Here is a 16,550-nt window from a genome sequence, read left to right as displayed (position 1 = left end):
CTGTTTTTATACATGCAGAAATATATATATATATTTATATATATTTATATATATTTATAAAAATAAAATAGTAATATATTTATTCTACGCTATATTATATATGTGCAACATCTTCCCAATTAAAATAGCCATAGCAATGTGGTAGTTGACCGTATTTTAAAAGTTTAGAATATTATAGAAAATAAAAATTAAAAAAAAATTGGTCCATAAATTAAGGGGATTATGAAAAAAATAAAATTATAAAATAATAAAAAATAATTTCACTTTAGACGAATAAAGTAAAACTAGATAGACAATTAACAAATTAGTTAATCATAAATAAAATCCACATATCTGTAATTAATTATTGTAAGAATATGAGAATAATAATTTGAAGTCACTGATAAAATGAGAAAAAGCATGTGTAAGCATGTATATTTGTAATTAAAATAGGACTGAAAATAATTTAAAAATAAACACAATTTTCATAAGATTTTCAAATAAAATAAAAAATGAAATTACAAACGAATTCAAAAATTAGACATATGTGTACATATTATTTAATTCAAACAAAGGCGGAAAGTTAAACACTATTGAAATAACTTTTTTTTTTTTTTACGCCACTGAAAATCTTTTATTTTGAGAATTAAAAATTTGAATTCATTCACATATATACATGCCCATATATTTTGGAGATTATCTTATTTGTTTTTTTTATTAATACTATATTTGGTCGTGTATTTTTTAATTTGTTTATCATTGTTTTCTTCAATATTTCTGTAATGAAGATTAGAAAAGTGTTTAACACATTCAAAGCTATCATAACCAGAAGAACTATCATAAGATAAATAATTATTATCATTACAATTTATTTGTTCTGTATATTCTTCACCATATTGACTCTTTGGCCCCATTCCTCCAAAATAGTTATTATCTCTATTGTTTCCATTATTGTCTATATAACCATTATTAAATTTGTCATATTCATTTATATAACATCCTTGTGTAATGCCACCAAATTTATTACATGTAGTAAATGGTTTTTGTGTGCATTCATTTTCGTTTAGCCCATTAAATTTAATTTTATTTTTTTCTTCAATATTACAATATTCTCCATTTTTTAAATTCGAGCATTTATCCACATCATTTTGTCTACCATCTATAACGTTATCTAATTCTGTTATCCTATCACGATCTTTGTTATTATTATTATTCCCCATATTTTCCAAACAATCGGTTTGTGCATTTTTTAATTTCATTTCCTGAGATGAACAATTTACGCAACTTGTCTTCATATTAAGTTCAGCATTTGTGTCACAAATTTTCTTCGCACTATCAATTAAATTTGCGTTTTTATATTTTTCTGTATACATATTAAAATTACCATAATATGTCGAATAGTTATTTGGGAAGTTATTCATTGGAGTTTTAACAAATCTATTCGAATTAACAAAATATTCATTTCTTAAATCCTGATTAATTTTTCTAAAATTTTGAATTGTTTTTCTATACACCAACCCATTTTCATTTTTATTCAAGGAAGATATATCCATATTGTTATTTTCATTCAAAGTTATATTATTATTTTGGCTGTTCATATATATGGACATATTATCATCACAAATAGGATATACATTTCTATTATTGTTATAAAAAAATGTATTATTATTATTGTACATATTTTCATATTTTTCTTTTTCTCTAAATAAATTATTATCATATATATCATCATCATCATCATTGTCCTTTCCAAAGGAAGATGATAAAAACATTCGGCTATGTTTAGCTTCTGAAGCAAATACTGCTTGTTTTGAATCTTTTGGAGGGGAAGTGTAATAATTACCTTGTTTATTTCTAGAATTGTTTATATTGCTATTAGTATTGTTATTATTGCTATTATTAGTTATAACATTTAAAGGAGCAGTAAAACCAACTTTTTGTGTTGGTAATCTATAGGATATACTTAATAATCTTAATTGTAGTATTATAAAATCATATATATCTGTTCTTAATTCAAATACTTTTCTCCAATTTCCCCATCCTTCTACACATTTAATCCAAAAACTTATTTCATAAAAATGACCAGGTTGCAATGAATATCCAAAATATAAATTTTTGGTTTTACAAAAATCACTAGGTCTACTATCAACTAAAAATTGTAAACTTTTTCTTAATTCTTTTAATACTAATAATGGTGTATTAATATCTACTTTAAATGATATATCTATATATGCATTTTTTGATCTACTTTCATTATATATTTTTGCATTACTTAATTTGGAATTTTCATATATAACAATTTTTCCTGTTGTTGTTTCAAATTCAGTAGTATATGTTTTTATTTTTTTAATATACATTGCTTCACCTCCATCTAATCTTATTCTATCTCCTATATTATATGGATTAGAAAAAGCTATAAATATAACTGATGTTATAAAGCTTGTATACATATAACTTAATATAACTGTTACGGCTGTTATAAAAGCTGCCCCTGTAACAATAATTGTATCAGCTGAAACACCAAATATAAATAACAACACAACAGATGCTAAAAAAGACATTAATATTGACATTAATCTTCTAACTAATTTTAATATACTTTCTTTTCCCTTTAAACTTTTTATAAATTTTTTTCTACATGCTATTGCTCTTTTTATTGCAGTTCTAAACATAATTATATCAATTTTTCCATGACCAGATAAATCAAATTCTTTCATAAATTCATCTGTTTCATCTGGCTTTAAAAATACTTCAATCATTTCTTTTGTTATAAATTCATTTCCATTTATATTTAATTGCATAGGACTTTTAAAATTAGAAACAAATGGATCATCTATTTCTAGTGATATATCTTTTTTTATTTTACTAAATCTTTCTTTTTTATTTTTTCTTAAACATAAACAATTTGAAAAACGAGTTTTTTTATTTTCTTTTAATCTTTTAGCATTTCCTATATCACTCCTTTCTAATATATTCAAATCATCATTTAACAAACGAGAATTATAAATATATGTATTTTTATTTATTGAGCCTCTTAATTGTCTACTACTTTTTACCAAATCATTTCCATTAACATTTTTTTTTAAAATAGGCATTTTCTGAGACATTACATTATTTTTATTAATATCTCCTACCCCCCCAACTGCAAAACTATTATTCTCTTTTTCCAAATTATATAAATTATTTTCCATTGTGTTTTTATCTTGGGAATTATTATTTTCCTTTAGAAATAAGGAAGAACCAAATTTCTTATCTTTATTAAACATCAATTCATTTTGTTCATGTTCTTTATCATTTTCCAATATATCAATGTTTAAAAAATTGTCTTTCGATTGAGAATAATATTTTCTATCTTCATCCGTTTCATTTATTCCTATTTCACAATTGTGCAACGAATCAGATGTACATTTTTTTTTTAAAACATCATCAATAGTATAATCTTTTATCTGAACAGTTATACTTTTATAATTTTCTATATTTGGATAATAACCCTCTTCATCTTTTGTTATTTCATCTACACCAAATTTATCACTTATTTTTATACTTTCATCTCCTGATATATTCTTTCCACTATTACTATTATTATACTCTTCATTTACAGATGCTTCGTTAGATATATCTCCTTTTTTATTTGCTTCCATATTTTGTATATATGATAAAGACGGAGTAATACAAATATTAAATTTTGTTCCTTCAACAGTTATGCTTTCTTTAGATTTTTCTCCTTTTTCTTCTACTTTAAGTTGCATTTTATCTGGATAATTTAATTCTCGTGAATCTATTTTTTTGTCTTTATATTTTTCTGATTGTCCAAAAGTTTTTAACGTACCAATTACATCATTTTTATTATTTACTTCAGTTTCTTTATCATCTTTTGAATATTTATATAAATGTTCATATTTTGTTGGATTTTCCCTTAATCTATTTTTCTTTCCTCTTGAATCTTTTTCTAATATTTCCGATGGCTTTATTACCCCATCATCACCAATCAAATTATTTTTTTCTACAGATTTTTCATTTCCCCTTTCAATATCACCATTTTTATTTGTGCTAATACTTTTATTTCTTTTTTGTTTTCCTCTTGTTTTATTTTTTCCCCCAGACTTTCTATCATTTTCATTTCTATCATTTCTATCATTTCTATCATTTCCATTTCTATCATTTCTATCATTTCCATTTCTATCATTTTCATTTCTCTCATATACATCTTCATCATCTCTCAATTTACTACTTTTAATATTTTTATCAGTTCTCCTATTTTCGGTTCTTTTATTTTCCCTTGTTTCGAAATTGTCCTTATTATATGTATTCCCTAACGGTGCATCTTGATCAATGTCATTAAAAATATTTTCCAAGTTAATTTTTTTTTGAGTCCTACTATCAGAATCAACTTTGTGATTATTTAAACCGTCTCTATTTTGATATGGAAATGAACCTTGTAATTTTACTCGAGTATGATCCTTATTTATTTTTATACTTTGAATGTTCCTATTTGATGACATTGCTTCAAAAGATACAATATTCATTGGTGATTCTGTAAATGCATATGTGTCATTTTTTTCTTGATAATACATTTTTAAAGACATAATAATTTGGCGAAATAATATATCAGATCCATTTTTAATTGATTCTTTATTAGTTAGGGATATACTATTATTTAATAAGAAAAGTATAGGATGTGTATTAACAACATAATGACAAGCTAGCCAATTTTTAATAGATGAAGATTCTGATTTTGCAATATTTTTAGGTTCAAAAATAGATGGTAATAATAATTTCATAGCATTATGTTTATTTTTATTTAATGATATTTTACAACATGTACAATTTCTAGGTAAATTTTTAAATAATAATAATTCTGCTTTATCTTGAATAAATTGTTTACTCATATCATTTGTTTCTAACTGTCTTATTACTTTTTCATCTTGATATAATTCATGTCCAAACAGAGATCGAATATTTTCTTGTTTGTCAGCTATAAACATAAACCATTCAATATTAAATCGACGCAATATACCATATTTTCTTAAATATCTTTCTAATAAATCATGAGCATTCATCAAAAAACCGAGTTCAAATGTAAAGGATATTATAGATAAAAATAATGAACGGGCAGCAAATACTATATATAATAATAATGGAAATGTTATATACCAATGTATTGTACTTAAAAACATAAAAGGGTTATCAATATCTTTATATCCAAAAATTCGTAATATATAATAATTTCCATTTTCGTTTGTTCCACTTTTTAATATCATATTACTACGCCAATATATTATTTGAATAGCTGACCAAAATAAATAAACGATTTCTGGATCAACTGTATTATAAAAAGCGGAACATAATGCACTAGGCTGTAATAATTTTTCTATAATTACTTTTTGAATAATAGCATGAATTATCATAATTATTGAAAAAGATGCTATATTAACAAATAATATAATAAAACAAGAATATATACTACCAAATATAAAATCTCTATTATATTTTGGGTCTAATATCTGATCAGTTATATTAGGTTCAGATAAAGAACTTAAACTTATACACACTATAACCAAATTCATTATAAAATGCATAAGAAACCATATCCATGGTGACAAGTTAGGAAATATAATTGTGAATATCTTAAATAATATATCTCCAAATGTTTCACTTTCTGTTTCATCATCTTCTTCCTCTTCTTCTTGAATAAATTGAGGATTATATGATGATTTTTGAATATATAAATTTAGTGCGTTTATCCTATCTTGCCTATTCATATATGATCTCGACATATCCATCATTATTGATTGCGGATACTTTGTCTTCGAAGCACTTTTAAAGTTTTCATCTTTCATTTCGTTCATTTTGTTCTACTTTTTTTTTATCATAACAGAAAAAAAATATATGCACATAATTCGTTTATTTACCTTTTCCTTGTATATTATTTTAACATTTTTTTTCTTTTTTGTGGGAAGGATTTAAATCGCTTATCCTTCGCCAATTAGGCACTGTAATGGCATACACTTATTCATATATATAATATGTACATATACATACATACATACATACATACATACATACATACATACATACATACATATATTTGCTTCTCTTATTTATTTTTTCGTGAGAATATAATACATATATCTATTACATATATGAGCATGCACAAACATTTATGTCTATTTTCACACCGTTTTTCCTCACATATAAGCTCTCTATTTTTTGAGTAAATATATATATGCGTCTTTAATTAGTATAATATTTTTTTTAAAACGTTAACAAAAATTAAATTTCCCCCCTTTCACTCTAAAAAAAATTAGACAATTATTTTCTCTATCATAAGAGATATGCTTTTCTCTTATAAGTAATAAAAACATAATGACAATATTTTAATAGTATTCCTATTGAATGCTTGATATTAAGCTAAAATTATATGCATTACTAATAGCCCATCCCTTTGGGATTCAGACGCACATAATGCAAAACACGGGAATATATTAAATATACACGAAATTAAGAAGTTTATCTAGGCATATATATATACACACACACATATATATATAAATAAATATAAATGTAAATGTATATTTGCCACAATTATGCTTCACCCTTAGGAGAAAAGTAACATAATGCGGCTGCCATAATATACCCCCCTTTATGTCTTCATATTCCCCATTAATATGCATATAATAATATATATATTATAAATATTTATAAAATTAAATTCGTATTATACATGCATAATATAAAAAGTGTAAGATTTCATCAAATGTTACGTATTAATTTTGAAAATTAATACCACAAAAGCAAAAAATATAATTATTTTTTTTAATAAAAATATATATAGCTATAGAGAAATAGCCAATACAGTAAAATAGTTAATTAAAAAAAATGTCTAAACAAACGGTTTAACAAATGATTTTAGCAAAAATATATTCGTTTCACATAATATATAAGCATTCGTAATTTCATATTGGTATATTGGGTATCTTCCTCACCAACAAAAAAACAAACAAACAAAAACAATTAAATGCTTATATAATGCATATATTTATTTTCATTTTAAAATATTCAAATTATAAGAAATAATTCCTTAAAAAAAATATATCACCACTTATAAAGTGTAGAAAAGTAAAACAAGAAAGAATAAAATGTAAAATAAAAACAAAAAAAAATACACAAAAATATTACATAAAAATGTAAGACACTGTTACACATATTTTTATAAGCTGTTCATAAATTTAGCTCTTACCAAAAAAAAAAAAAAAAAAAAAAAAAAAAAAAAAAATTTTAAATTAAAGCGTGTACAACAGCCGTATTTTCTTATAAACCCTCTTAATCATTTTAAAAAATTACAGTTAAATCATTTTTTTCATTTTCTCCCTACAAAACAAAAACTGAATAAATTTAAATTCTTAAATAACATACCTTTATAAATACCGTAATATTCGTATTATCTTTTTCTTTTTTATGAACCATTATTATTTTTGTACCCTTATAAATAATTTTAAGAAACCTACATATTTTATCCCGCACATATTATACATAAATAACTTTATATACTTGTCTAGTTTATCATAAAGGGTTAAAATATAATATATAAATTGTAGAAAAGGAACAAAAAAAAATTAAAAAAACATCAATCAAATTCCTTTTTTTCTTTCTTAAAATTATCCACAATATAACAATATCATGCTAATACATTTTTTTTTTACCACCTTCAATATACCAAATATACACTAAAATTTATTAGCAGAATAAGAAAAAAAAAAAAAAAAAAAAAAATTTAATAGGAATGATATTTTTTAGTATATGTTTATTTTTTAACTTATAATTAGCGCATATATATATGTGAAAATAATTTTTTTTTTTATCAATAATGTTATTATAATTAAAAAAAATTATATAATATAATATAATGTTTGTTTTTTTGCATATATTTAATATACAACTTCATGTTTAGCTTTAAGATAACAAAATTATAATATAGTAATAATAATTGTAAATAATAGCAATAATAATAATAATAATTCGTATAAAAAATTTTCAAAGTACAAAATAATATTCGCGGTTAAATTATTCATTTTTAAAGGAATAAATAAATTGGAAAAAAGTATTTTTAGGAATTGTAATTCCATAAAAAGATATATACAGATAGCAAATAAATATAGAAGTCCGAATTTCATAGCCAGAAAAAACACAATTCCAGCGTCGCAAAAATAGTACAAAATAATGAAATGTATTATTATGAAAAAATTTATATATCATTTTAAAAAAATATAGATAAACAGATAAATACGCATATAATAAGTAGATTAATTTATCTATATATACGGATATATATTTCACATATCTCAATTAATAAGAGATAAAGGTATATAAAATATAATGGAGGCAGATGATAACAAAGATATAGAGGGACCATTGAACGATTCAAGTTCGTTCGATAAAAAAAACCCTTCCGAAGAAAATAATGTCGAAAGCTTTAAAAAAAAGATGAAGGCTATGATGAAGCCCCCTTCTAAAAAAAAGAGGAAAATCAACGAAAGCTCAAATTCACGGAAAGAAAATAATGATGGCGAACAAGGTCAGAACAATTTGAATGAAAGTGAAAATGAAAATGAAAACATGAATGAAAATGAAAACATGAATGAAAATGAAAATATGAATGATAGTAACAAAATCAGAAAAAAAAGGAAAAGGAGTATCAAATTGAAAAAGTTAAATAACGATGACGATAAAAGTGACCAAAGCAATACTGATGAGGATAATGAGCATAATGAGGATAATGAGCATAATGCGGATAATGCGGATAATGAGCATAATGAACAGAATAAAAGTAGCGTTCAGACTAAGGATGACATTTTTGGAGATGACGATGAAAGTATTGAAGAAGAAGATAATGGAAATCACATGTTACAGAAAAATGATAAGTCGAAAAAAAAAAAAAAAAAATCATCAAAAAAAAACACATTAATATACAGTGAAGCCGAAGAAGGAGAAGATGAAAGTGACGATTCTGATGATTTTGACGATTTTGAAAATGAAGATTTAATTAATGACAATGATAATAATAATAATATAACAAAAAATAAATCAAATAAAAGAATGCGTAATGAACTTGGTATTGTTGAATATGATGCAGAGAATGGTGATGATACTATAGATATGAATAAAATGGAAGAAAAAAAAAAAAAAACCCATTTTGATGAAATATTAGAAAATTTAAAATCGAAACGAAAAAAAGTTCAAAAAATATCTGAAGATGATGGATTACAATATTGTGAAAATGTTTTAAATCAAATGATTTTAATGCATGAACAAGATATACAAAATGTAAAAGAAAAAAAACCTGCAACAGCTAAACTTCAAATAATTGATGAAGTTTGTAAAATATTAACAAAACCTAAATGGAAACCATTTTTTATGAAATTAAATATATATAATGTTTTAGCTTTATGGTTAATGCCATTGCCAAAAAATACTCTTCCAAATTTTACTATAAGAACAAATTTATTAAAAGTCATACAACAATTACCAATAACAATTAAATCATTAAGGGGTAGCCAATTGGGAAAAATAATGACATTTTTGCATACTCATAAAGATGAAACAGATGAAAATAAAAAAATTATTAGAAATATTCTACAAAATTGGATGGGCCCAATTATAGGAATAAATGCAAATTATAAACAATTCGCAAAAGAAAGACAAAAACGAATACTTGAAAATCCTGAATATCATAAAAAAATACTTGAAAAAGCCAAAACACTAATACCTGATTCTATATCTATAGAAAAAGAAGAAGAACAAAATGAATTAAAAAGACATGCTTCTATACCTTATAACAGTGAATGTTCATTTTTAATTAATGTTCCTTCTTCTATACCCGATATTAATAAAAAAGTTTTACCAAAAAGCAGAATTAAAAAAATGGCTGATAATATGAGATTATTAAAACGAGTAACAAAATCACAAAAAGTTTCAATTGAAGGAAAGGGAGTAGCAGCTGCACCCTAATTTTTTTTTTTTTTTTAGCTCTAACAAATAGTAAATAAAATGGGCTGAAAATTAATTATATAATAAAATTCCAATTTGATAGTTTAATGGTGATAAAATACTACAGAAAATTTAAAATCCTTTACAACTGGTTATGTGCGAATATACCCACGATTAGTCATAATAATAATTTAATATCTTTACTATATATATTACATTAGTGCTTATTATATTGCTTTGTTATTACTACATTATGCCATTTTATTTTTATTTTTTAAATTTAATATTTTTTTTTGTTTAAACACATCATTAGATATATAGTGCATATCTTCAAAATGCTGTGTATTCTATAATGGAGCAATAAAATTCTTTTATGGATTTTTAAAAATATAAGATTATATAAATAAATATTTTATCACAAAATATTATTATTTTTATAATTCTTAGTTTTGTAATCATTTTATTCATTATATTATATTTATTATTTGTATTTTTTAAATTTATCCTTTGAAAATATTTATATGATAAACTACCTAATAACCATATTCCAGTGTAATATATTTTTTTAATAAACATGTAGAATTAATTTACATTTTATAGAAAGAATATAGAAATGGTTTATTTGCGTAGTTTTTCGACTTTTTGGTCCTTTTTATTTTTTGTGTGTACATGTGTGCAAGTATGTATATACATACATATTTTTACCGTAATGCCGTTTATCCGTTGCTAATAAAATATTATAACAAAATAGCGTAATTTCGCATTTTTTTTTAAATAATTATTTCATATTTAGTAAATTTTCATGTATGGTATGTTTGAGGATCTTATAATACACTGATCAAATTTTGTAGGAAATTAAAAAATTCGACAAACAAATTATAATAGTTAAATTTTTATACAACAAAAGACATATCTATATATTGGTCATAACATATCTACATTTTCGCGTGGCGCACACACATGTTACTATATTTTTTCTACATCCATTATATTTTTATGACGTTTAGAAATTTATAAACATGCATTCAAAATAATTATATCGTTACATTTTTATGTGCACTTGTTGTGCATTATATAAATATGTGCCAAAAATATTTATGTATACAACGTATCAGCAAAATCGTTAAAACATAATAATAATATAAGGACTCCTAAAAATATCTTTTCAAATTAACTTCTTTTTTAAAAACCATCTTTAAGATTTATTTTTAAAATCGCTCATTATATATTATTTGCAAAGACATATACATACATATATATATATACATACGAAAGTCTTTATATATCTATATTTTATATTTTTTGTGGTGCTGTTGTTTAAGAACAATTATATAAATGCTTAAACAATATAATATTTTCACTCCGTTGAAAGTTTAACTTTTTTTAAGCTCATACATTTCTCTATATAGTGATTTATATGTACTTATTTGAATTCAATAATAATTTGAAGTAATATATATTTATACATTTTTTAATTAATTAATTTTATTGAATATTTATATGTTTACTTTTTTTGTCTAAATATTATATTATTCCAAAGTGTATACACACAGGAAAACAAAATAGTAGAACAGATTAATATTCGTTTATTTGTTTTTAAATTATTTCCAATACTATTTCATTTATTTATATTATAATAAAGTAGACATATATGCATTTATAGATAGTTGCATATATTTCTACATACATAGCTATGCGAATAATTAAAAAAGAGAAAAAAAGCTAGCTATCAAAAAAAAAAATAAATAAAAAAATAAAACAAATAAAATAAAAAAAAAAACAAATAAAATAAAAAAAAAACAAATAAAATAAAAAAAAACAAACAATTAGAGGTTACCATTTCGTAAAATAGTAAACTCTGATTAATGCAAACTAAAAATTAAAAAGACTTGTAAATTTTTTATAACTGCATATGTATGTATTACAAATGTACAAATTTTTACCACAATAATAAATTTTTTTATATACAAAAATAAAAATATACGAATTAAAAAGCCTAAATAAAACAACGATATCTATAAAAATAACAAGGAAAGCAAAAATGAAAAATCGTCTAATAAAAGATAATGTAGAAAATAGTGAAGTGTGTAATACAAAAAAAAAAACTAAGGACCAAATAGTTATAGACTATGTGTATAAAAATATTTTTAACAAAAATATATTTCTTAACATTTTTAAAAGAAATAATTATAATGGAATAGAAAAAAACAAAACCATAACAAAAAAAGACACAAGTAATATAGATATTGAGAAAAGAAAAGAAGAAATAGAAAATTATAAAAAAGAAAAAAATGATAATGAAGAATATTTATTATTTTTAAGTTATGTGTATAATGATTTAATATCCTTTATAGAAAATGATAAAGAATATCATCTTAAAAATTCAGAGTTCTTAGATATTGAAGATTTAATTATAGACATATGTGGAAATATATGTCACAAAAGTTTCAATAATATAAAAAAAATATTTACCAAATCGCTAACAGATCAAGATAATGTTTATAATGATATGAATGATAAATGTATAGATGATGAAATAAACGAAAATAAAAATTTTAATGAGCCTTCTTTTTTTTTTATACCACCAATGGAATTTATTGTTTCACATATTTATAAATTAAATTCGAATTTGAATAATAATTATTTGTGTAAAGAAAGAGAAGATATGCAGACATTCATAAAAAATAATGATTATGATAAAAAATGTAATATACTAAATGATATATTAAATAATGAACCACCACTAAAGACTAAAGAAGATGAAATACAAAATGAGTTTGAAAATGAAACTAATAAAAAAAAAAAAAATAGTATGTATATATATCTTAATAGAATAAATGATAAATTTGTTTCAAATTCTAGTCAAGATGAAAAATCAAAATTTTCTTTAGAAAAAGAAATCAAAATAAATGACCATAAAATTAATGATTCAATATTTTACTATCCATATAAAGAAATAAATGAAAGCTCTGATTATACACATGATAGTGATGGCTATAACAGTAGTAGTCAAGATGAATTAATTTCCGAAAGTATAAATAGCTTAGAAACATTAAATGAGCAAATTTCCAATAAAGAATCTAGACATGATACATCTCAAAATGGAATAAACATATCGCATGAACAAAGTGAAAACGAAATACTCAATGTGTCTAACTTCAAAGAAAATAAACTAATTTCTAACATTTCCATGAATGAAAGAAGTTTATATAAAGAGAATAACGAAAGTGAAACGAATAGCAAACATGTAGATAATTTAAATAACTATCACTCATTAAAAGGTTATGATTCTAACAGCATATTCTCAAAAAGTTTCAATGTTGCTAATGCTGGCAATGCTGACAATGTTGATAATGGTGATGATGATGATGATAATGGTGATGATGATAATGGTGATGATGATAATGATGATGATGATAATGGTGATGATGATAATGGTGGTGATGATAATGGTGGTGATGATAATGGCGATGATGATAATGGTGATGATGATAATGGTGATGATGATAATGGTGATGATGATAAAATAAATATAGATCATAGTATACATAAAAGAAATGAGCCAGAATTACCAGAAGATTTTATTATATCCTATAGATACCAAGAATCTGAGCACAAAGACATAGATACTTACAAGTGCAGCAATAAAGAGGAAAATAAAAATGGTTGTCAAGAAGAAAGGGATCCAGTCTATACCAATCGAGATGATGATGATGATAATGATGATAATGATGGTGATGATGATAATGGTGATAATGGCAATGATAATAATGACAATGATAATAATGACAATGATAATAATGACAATGATAATAATGACAATGAAAATGATAACAATTCAATAACAAATGAAGAAATAAAAAGAGTTGCAAATATACCAAATAGTATAAACCCTACTGAAACTCAAAATGTTTTAGGTACTTATGAAAATAATAATATAATGACAAACATTGAATTAGCAAAAATAAATTCGAATAAAATGATAAAATATACAAATTATGATGATCCTCAAATTAATAATGTGGGCATAGATTATGAAGAAAGAGACAACACCATAAAAGATAACATTATAATTAACAGTGATGATAAAATAAAAATGTGTGAATATGATAAACAATCTTTTGAAAACAAACAATTAATAATTAAACACAATGAATATTATGAAAAATTAAATAAAATGTTAATAAATAAAAAAGAAAAAATATATAAAGAACAAAAAGAATATACAAAAAATAATAACTTACATGATGATTATTATTATTTTAAATATGTAAATACTTATGAAGATAATTTAAATCCATATTGTTATACTAAGATATTGAAAAAAGCAAATATACAAATAACTCGATCCCCATTTCCACAATTTTTAAGGGATATACAAATATACAACATTCCCACGAAAAAAATCAGACTAAAAAAGTATACACATACATGCATACATCTCCAAATGCACATCCATGTTTATAAGTTGACTTCTTTGCTTATGCTTCAATGTGAAATATAAACGTATTTATCGAGTCATATATTCACATATTCACATGTTTATATATTCATATATTCACATATTTACATATTCATATATTCACATATTTACATATTCATATTTTTTTTCGCAGAACAAATATTACCTTAAAGACCGAAAATGTAGGAGTGGTAATATCTTTAAAACACATTTAGAAGATTCTTTTGTTTGTCTCCATTTATTGTATGCATGTTTCTCGATTTTAGACAAAAAAAATATGCACGGCATTTCTCTATTTTTCTTTTTTCATTATAGGAGAGTAAAACCGCAAATAGCGGAAGCAAGCGAAATAAAATGAAAAAGAATAAGAAAAAGGAAACAAAATAAAATAAAAATTAACATATAAAAAAGAATGAATTATCTAGGTATACATTATTATAAAATAAAAATAGTTTATGCTTAAATTATATATACAAAACATGGATAAAAATATATAATCTTTCTAATATATTTCCCAATTTTCAGATTATTTCACTGTTCTATATTTTATGATATTTCTTATTTATTTTGTAATATATCTTGTTTTTTTTTTTTATGAAAATCAAAAAAAGTTGCATTTTTTTTTCATATTAAAAAAATAAAAAAAATTATTCAATCCATTAACACTGGAAATATATTTTTTTTGTGTTTATAGATTTCTCTTTTATATAATTTGTGCCACTGTTTTTATAGAATTTTATTGCTTTAATTTTTTTCTAAATTTTTTAAAAAAATAAAAATGATCATAACAAAATTCTGCATTTTTCCCATAAATAAAAATTATAAACTATATTTTTAGAAGATATATTTTTAGAAGATATATTTTTAGAAAATATACTTTTATATAATATATTGTGATCAAATATTGTTTAAGCAAAAGCCCACGAAGGGAAAATATCAAGTGCAAACTGCACAAAATAAAACCTGTAAGTTCGTACTATATACATATACATGTTACACTTGGGTATGTATAAATAAAATGAGAGTAATAATTCAAAGAGTGAAGGGTGTAGTATTAAGTGTTAACAAAGAACAAGGGAAGGGAAGCGAAAACGAATTAGAAGTTTTTAGTAAAATAAAAGAAGGGTTAATTTGTTTTATTGGAATTCATAAAAATGATACATGGAATGATGCATTATATATAATTAGAAAATGCTTAGGATTAAGATTATGGTCATGTGATAATAAAACATGGGATAAAAGTGTGAAAGATATGGATTATGAATTATTGCTTGTTTCACAATTTACTCTTTTTGCAAATACCAAAAAGGGCAACAAACCAGACTTTCATTTGGCTAAAGAACCAAACGATGCTTTAATTATGTTCAATAAAATTGTGAATGAATTTATAAAGGAATATAAAAAAGATAAAATTAAAACAGGAAAATTTGGATGTTACATGCATATTGAGGCGATTAATGATGGTCCTGTTTCAATTATTATTGACAGTCATGATGTTAATTTAGATCGTAGTTAGCCCCCTAAAAACAAAATGACCAAAATGAACATAATAAAATTAGCACTATTTCACACTTGGCAAATGCAAAATAAAAAAACGAATATTATAATTATATAAAAAGAAATATTAATTCTATTTCTTTTCCTAGCCAAATGTATAATACCAAAATGTCTTAGTGTGATTAGTCTATGTTAAACCTTGAATTCATTTTTTCTGGTATGTATATCAATAATTAATTTTTTCATTGTTCATATAAATATTCTATGAATAATGACATACACACACAAAAAAAATAAAAAACTTAATAAAATAAAATAACCCAAAATGGGTAACATCATCCTATGTAATATTCTATATGTATACAGATGATAATAATGATAATAACAATAATAATGATGGTGTAATAAGTAAAAATATATAACTAGCTAATATTGTTGATAAACACATTAGCAGATTACGAACATAATATTATAAAGGAAAAAATAGAATAAAATAAAATGTCATTAATTATATAGAAAGCTATATATATGTTATACCAGTATATCCAAGCAAATATATTTTACTATGTATTAAATTGCATACATGCTTATGTATAATATACTTGCACATGTGTGTGTATATTTT

The 16,550-nt window shown here is 22.8% G+C and overlaps 4 protein-coding genes across 4 annotated transcripts; 3 read left to right on the top strand and 1 right to left on the bottom strand.

Annotated features, from left to right (window-relative positions):
* Positions 1-680: 680 nt before the first annotated feature.
* PY17X_0941500 (mechanosensitive ion channel) lies at positions 681-5,828 on the bottom strand (the record flags this gene model as incomplete). Its single annotated transcript, XM_721292.2, has 1 exon — positions 681-5,828. The coding sequence occupies one exon, from the start codon at positions 5,826-5,828 to the stop codon at positions 681-683; it is 5,148 nt and encodes a 1,715-aa protein (XP_726385.2).
* A 2,527-nt stretch (positions 5,829-8,355) lies between these two features.
* On the top strand, positions 8,356-9,987 carry PY17X_0941400 (uncharacterized protein; the record flags this gene model as incomplete). Its single annotated transcript, XM_726265.2, has 1 exon — positions 8,356-9,987. One exon carries the CDS (start codon positions 8,356-8,358, stop codon positions 9,985-9,987), a length of 1,632 nt encoding a protein of 543 aa, XP_731358.2.
* A 2,020-nt stretch (positions 9,988-12,007) lies between these two features.
* Positions 12,008-14,815, top strand: PY17X_0941300 (conserved Plasmodium protein, unknown function; the record flags this gene model as incomplete). Its single annotated transcript, XM_022956087.1, has 3 exons — positions 12,008-14,385; positions 14,583-14,619; positions 14,744-14,815. 3 exons carry the CDS (start codon positions 12,008-12,010, stop codon positions 14,813-14,815), a joined length of 2,487 nt encoding a protein of 828 aa, XP_022812271.1.
* Positions 14,816-15,446: 631 nt separating this feature from the next.
* Positions 15,447-15,944, top strand: PY17X_0941200 (uncharacterized protein; the record flags this gene model as incomplete). Its single annotated transcript, XM_722639.1, has 1 exon — positions 15,447-15,944. One exon carries the CDS (start codon positions 15,447-15,449, stop codon positions 15,942-15,944), a length of 498 nt encoding a protein of 165 aa, XP_727732.1.
* Between the last annotated feature and the right edge of the window lie 606 nt (positions 15,945-16,550).

The sequence above is a fragment of the Plasmodium yoelii genome (genome assembly GCF_900002385.2).
Source record: "Plasmodium yoelii strain 17X genome assembly, chromosome: 9".
Classification (NCBI taxonomy): Eukaryota; Apicomplexa; class Aconoidasida; order Haemosporida; family Plasmodiidae; genus Plasmodium; species Plasmodium yoelii.
Note: the sequence above shows the minus strand (reverse complement) of the source record. Positions and strands in the feature narration are given on the sequence as shown.